This window comes from Sitophilus oryzae, unplaced genomic scaffold (genome assembly GCF_002938485.1).
Source record: "Sitophilus oryzae breed Bouriz unplaced genomic scaffold, Soryzae_2.0 scaffold_857_pilon_pilon, whole genome shotgun sequence".
Classification (NCBI taxonomy): domain Eukaryota; kingdom Metazoa; phylum Arthropoda; class Insecta; order Coleoptera; family Curculionidae; genus Sitophilus; species Sitophilus oryzae.
In genome coordinates, this window is record NW_022147480.1 from 4355083 (window position 1) to 4361650 (window position 6568).

At 32.2% G+C, this 6568-nt stretch overlaps 1 protein-coding gene across 1 annotated transcript in view; it reads right to left on the bottom strand.

Annotated features, from left to right (window-relative positions):
- Nucleotides 1-1422: 1422 nt before the first annotated feature.
- Nucleotides 1423-6568, bottom strand: part of LOC115889850 (GDNF-inducible zinc finger protein 1-like) — a 5983-nt gene continuing 837 nt past the window's right edge. Inside the window, exons 2-3 of the mRNA XM_030909926.1 lie at nucleotides 3537-3740; nucleotides 1423-1625 (exon numbers count right to left, since the gene is read on the bottom strand). Of these exons, the coding sequence (XP_030765786.1) occupies nucleotides 1423-1625; nucleotides 3537-3740 (407 nt within the window). The remainder of the gene's footprint in view (nucleotides 1626-3536; nucleotides 3741-6568) is intronic.

Sequence of the window (6568 nt, forward strand, 5' to 3'; positions counted from 1 at the left end):
TGGATTTTACTTTCATGTTTAATGTAATATAAAACTATATTTCATTTTATTTATTATTATTGTTTAAATAACTGAATTTTAGGAAAAAAATTATTATGTGCCTACAAATCAAGTCGAATTTTAACTCAAATGATTGGGCTACAGGTAATAATAATAATAATGTTTATTCAGCAACTCTTTCACAAAATTTATAATACATATACATAATATATACAATCACATAGTAAATAACCATGAGAAGTCATCTGAAAAACAAAAGTTTCCGTTTAAGCTAGATTAGGTAGGTATCCTATATAATATATATATATATATGTATATATATATATATATATATATATATATATACTATATATATATATATATATATATATATATATATATATATATATATATATATAGATAAAAATCTTGTCCCTAATTCGTGGTACGAAAATTGTTTTATATGACGATGTGCACACGAGTAAAATTTCCTGTGCGCAAAAATAAACTAGCGTAAAAAAACAATAAACAGCGTAATAGAGAGATATCGCTAAACCGAATAGCGTACATGGACGTTAATAAGGCCAGCTGTTATTTCCTTTACGTGAGGTGGTATTAACTCTCTTCATTTATAGTTATCGGATCGGAAAGAATTCTGTTCGCGTCGCGTCCGCTATTTAAACTTAACCTAACTTTGAATTTAAAACTTTGAAATTGTTTTGTTTACTAGGTATTTTAAAACTAAAGGGCTAAAGTGCTTATTTCCTTTGCTTTATTGTTCAACGTCTGCCAGTGGGTTTAGGGCAACAAATTCTCTTAGAAGGGCTAAGTCGTCATCTGCTGTAAACCTAAGCCTCTTTAATATTGGAAGAGGTGGAATCCATATTTTGGGTCATATTTATTTAATTAAAACTAATCCCAGCTACTTAAATATCAAATTACCTAATAAAACTAAAGTAATAATTCAAAACAATTCAAACATAACCTATAATAAAAGACCTGGCCGCGCGCCGGGCGGTCCCGGTTGTCAAATACCCGCACATGCCCATTTAAGCAATTTTTAAACGTTATTTAGAAATAGCGCTTGGTCTAATTGATCCGCAAATTACGTCAGGCGGTAACGTTATTAGCGGGTGTAGCGTTAAAAATTGACTCGCGCATATTGTAACCATGATAACGTACGCGTAAATACTGCATGACGCTATTGGGTTTGCGATATATCTCTAATAACTGTGCCGGTCAGGCACTGTGCACAATTTTAGAGGCCATAAGTGGGCGTGCTATGTGCGCAAACTAGTAACCTAACTAGTACCCGATTCCGAAAATTGGAACCACGAGAAACACCAAAGAAAAAACAAAGTTTATAATCTGTGGTATAAGTAACAGAAAAATAAATATTAATATGATAAAATACAAAGAGTATTCTATAAATCAGTGTTATACTTAAGCATCCTTTTTCTTTTTCAATACACTAGCAGCATGTTTGTTGTATATGTGCATTTTAAGATCGTAATGTCTTTTGCTTTTGAGCGGACAGTAGTTGCAAAAGTACGTGGCTTCTTTTCCACATTGGTATTTGACGTGCTTTCTCAGAGTCATTTTATTCTTCAAAGATTTGTGACATTTGTGACAGGTTAGTCTATCACCTAAAAACAAATACGAAACATTTTAGATGCAATATAAACAACTACATGTTATTTTAACTCTTTACTTTGCAAGATTTTTTTGTGGTGATTATTAATTCGTGATTGACACTGTTCATAATGGCTAGGATAAGTATTAAAAATAGTATATTATTCAACGAGCATATAATGGTGGCTGTTATTCACGCGGATGAAGTTTATGACATAAATCATCCAAGTGAATAACAGCCATTATATGCGAGTAGAATACTATACTTTATCCAGGACTATCAAAAAAAATTAGATAATATTAATATAAGTTTTTATTTTTAAAAAACAACTTTTGAAACCCTCCATAGATGAATGCAAAAAATAACATTGAAAACTTCAAATTTTTAAATCGAATTTTTGAATGCAAAAAGTGACATTTAAAACTTCAAATTTTTAAATCGAATTTTAGAGTAGAAAATGAGGGAATTTTACGTTGTTTCTTCATAATAATGGGGTTTAATAATTTGTTTTTCTACGACTAGCCTAGAAAATGCAGTTTGACACACGGAAAACTCGATCTGAAATTGGCGTTTTGCAAACTGTTGTGTGCTAATTTAGCGCACGACATGTGCCAATTTTAACATTTTTAACCTCCAATGTTTAGCTGAAACGCCAAACGCAACGCAGCCGTCAGAGAAGTGCCATCATTACATCGCAAATTATTTCACAAAACTGGCAAAAACCGAGTGAGTTTGCTGCTAATTTGTAGTCGTAGAAAAAATAGTGTAAAAAACTCGTTCGAAAACTTCTTTGTACACTCGTTCGACTTGTGTGAGAATGTCAGCAACCTGTCGAACTCGTGTGCAAAACTCGTTGTTTAATATACTATTACATAGGGAGATATAATATAAAGAATGTTTAAGGAGCAAAAAAAATATTTTAAAAATCTCATGACAAGAAAAAAAAACTTCTAATAGCTCTTGTTCGGAGGAGTTTGGATCGAGATATCCGTGGAAGCGGTGAATAATGAAACCCATTATTCACTAGTGAATAATGAATATTATTATTATTTCATAAACTCATGTATAATAATCAAATTATAGACGAGTCGTGGATAAAATATTTTATTCATATTTTTCAAAAAACTGCACGTACAGGGTGGGTTATACTATAAATGTGTAAAACTTGGAAAATAAGTTTGTTATAATAATGCTTTTATTTATTTACTATTCTAATAAAGAATATACATTCCTTCGGAAACTCTCTATTTATTTATCTAGTAATGCTAGAACACTCTATTTCAGTCAGGTCAGTAGTAGACGGGCCGGCCGGCTGTTGTGTTGTGTTTTGTTTTGTCATAGAGCTGACATTTGGGGGTTGAGAGTCTTTTGACTATAAACGTTGCATGTACTGTAAGGCAACGGGTCGTTTGACCATGAGAAGAAAACCTCTTGTGGCGTCTTGCCTTCGAGGTTGATCTTGAGAGTTTGAGGTCTCCCTTGTCTTCTCGATTGACACGATGCGGCATTGGAGTAGTGAGGTACCCCAATTAGCCTATTCGATTGGGATGCGAATCTGTTTAGCGGCATATTTGCGTCCGGGGGAAGCCCCTATACTATTTCAGGTGACACTAGCTAGTTGTTGAAGATTATTAACCAATAAATCCGAATAATATTTGAATTAGATGGAAGATATAGAATGAGATATATTGAATAGAATGTCAGTGATGTCAGTGGCTAGGGGGCGGAGTACCCCCGGGTGAGTTTTACTATTTAACTATCAATTTTATCCAGATCAGTAAATTTGTGTTTTGTTATTTTCATGTACAATGAGAGAGTGCTTGCCAAAGACCAACTAAATGGATATTTGAAGTGAATTTGCATTGTGAGACCCGGTTGAGTAAGCCCCAAAAATAGCGATTTTACAAATGAGTGTTCCATTAACCATTTTTCTTTTCTTTTTTGAATGGAACTCCATGTTGCTTGAACATATGCATTTTAATGTCATAGCGTCTTTTGCTTTTGGTCGAACAATGGTCGCAAAAGAACCTTGCTTCTTTTCCACATTCGTACTTAATATGCTTTGCCAGATTACATTCATTCTTAAACGAGCTGTTGCATTTATGACAAGTTAGTCTCTCACCTAACCCTAAAAATAAATACGAAACATTTTAGATAGAATATAAAAAAGTACAGGGTGGGTAAAATTGGACGCTTTTAAAAGGAAACACCCTTTTCTATAGGAGATAAGCGAAAAGTAATATCGGTGACTGAGGCTCAATTTTTATCAAAAACATGATGGTGAAAACTGCATATCGATATCTGTTACCGTTTCGGATTTACGGGGTGTTTTTCAAAAATGTGTATTTTTAGCAAATCGCTGTAACTTTTTTTGCAATGAAAAATTTTGTATTTTTGTGAAAACATTTCCAAAGCACCTTTTTACTTAGAATTTAATAATTTAAGTATATTTTTTTTAAATTAATAATTTAAGAATAATCAACAGAAATTTTGATTTTTTATATGGGACACCCTGTATATATTTAATTCGTTGAAAATAATTTAAAATTACCTTTCCAAAAATATAGCATACTTGATATTTTGCTCGATTCCTCTTCGACATATAAAGCTTTTAAAAAATTGCCCACTTTGAATAAGTAGGCTTTGAACGGCGCAACTGTAATGCAAAAAAATTCTAGCTGTGAGCAGCAATTAAAACGAAAATAATATTTGCAATGAGAGATGCAGAATTTTATAACAATTTAAACTATATTTAACAACATCAACACATTTAAACTATATCTAATAGTAATAAAAATTAATAGCAAACCAAGACATAAGATTTTGCTACAGGTATTAGGTTAGGTTAGGAGATTTAGAACATTTCTTGTTCCGCTTCCGCAAAGAGAAAAATCTACTAACAAGCACTAAGTCCGGCGGCTTCTCGGTCAACGGCTGGGATCTTGGTTTGGTTTGGTAGCTATTCAATTATTCTCGAAATTGGCAGCAAAAATTTGCTGATAACTTCAGCGTTCTGAATAAGGGGTCCAGTCCAAAGCCTACTAGTTAAAAGTTACGAACTTAAAAAAAATGCTGTATTTCGAAGGGGAGTATAATAAAATATCAAATGTACTATATTTTTGGAAAGGCAATTTTAAGTTTTTCTCACTTAATTAAAAATATACAGGGTGTCCCAAATAAAAAAAATAATTTTCCTGTTGATATCTCTTAAATTATTAATTTTTAAAAAATTATACTTAAACCATTAAATTCTACGTAAAAAGGTGCTTTGGAAATGTTTTCACAAAATACAAAATTTTGCATAGCAAAAAAGTTACAGCGATTTGTTAAAAATGCACATTTTTGGAAAACACCCCGTAACTCATAAACGGTAACAGATATCGATGTGCGGTTTTTATCATGCTTTTGATAAAAGTTGACCTACAAACACCAAAATATTAGTTTTCGTCTATCCCCGTAGAAAAGGGTATTTCCCTTTAAAAGCGTCGAATTTGACCCACCCTGTACACTATAAGCTACAGTGCCGAGTTGACAGACGGATTTTTTAAATAAAAAAAAGTGCTCGTTTATGATACCGATTTCTGAGGTAAAAAAAATATTGTTTCCAATCTGTTAGTAGGATCCGAGGGGTGTCCCACTCGGGTAAAAAATGTACAGGGTGGGTCAAATTCGACGCTTTTAAATGGAAACACCCTTTTCTATAGGAGATAGACGAAAACTAATATCGGTGTCTGGAGCTCAATTTTTGTCAAAAACATGATGGTGAAAACCACATATCGATATCTGTTACCGTTTCGAAGTTACGGGGTGTTTTTCAAAAATGTGCATTTTAACAAATCGCTGTAACTTTTTTGCTATGGAAAATTTTGTATTTCTATGAAACATTTCCAAAGCATCTTTTTACGTAGAATTTAATGGTTTAAGTATAATTTTTTAAAATTAATAATTTAAGACTATCAACAGAAAAATTGATTTTTTTATTTGGGACACCCTCTATATTTTTCATTAACTGAAAAGAATTTAAAATTACCTTTCCAAAAATATAGCACACTTGATATTTTGTTATAATCCCCTTCGAAATACAGAATTATTAAAAGTTCGCTACTTTTAACTAGTAGGCTTTGGACCCCTTATTGATGATAAGGAACTGATAGAAGATATGGAACTCGAAAATATATTTTTCCAGCAAGACGACGCACCGCCTCTGAACGTTGAAGTTGTCAGCAAATTTTTGCAGCCAATTTCAAGAATAATTCAATAGCTAACCAAAATCCCAGCCGTTGGCCGTCGAGGCCGCCTAACTTAGTGCTCATGGATCTAATCCTATGGATATATTTGCGGAAGAATAAAGGTTCCTTATTCTTCCGTATAATCGAGACAAGAATTAGAAATACTTAATAGTTATGAGAGGGTCTCTTTTACCCCTACTGAGTTAATGAGTTCCGCGAGAAATTTTCAGAAACTGCCCCGTCTGTCCATAACAGAAGGCGGCCGATATGTCAATCACCTGTAGCAAAATCTCATGCCTTGGTTTGCTATTTATTTTTATTGTTATTAGATATAGTTTAAATGTGTTGATGTTGGTTAAATATATTTTAAATTGTTATAAAGATCTCTCATAGCAAATATTATTTTCGTTTTAATTGATGCTCACAGCTAAACTTTTTTTGCATTACAGCCGGTTTTCCGTTCAAAGCCTACTTATTTAAAGCGGGCGAATTTTTATAACTCTATATCTCGAAGAGAAATCGAGCAAAATATCAAGTGCGGTATATTTTTGGAAAGGTAATTTTAAATTCTTTTCAATAAATTGAAAATATACAGGGTGTCCCATATAAAAAATCAAATTTTCTGTTGATAATTCTTAAATTATTAATTTTAAAAAAATTATACTTAAACGATTAAATTCTACGTAAAAAGGTGCTTTGGAAATGTTTTCATAAAAATACAAAATTT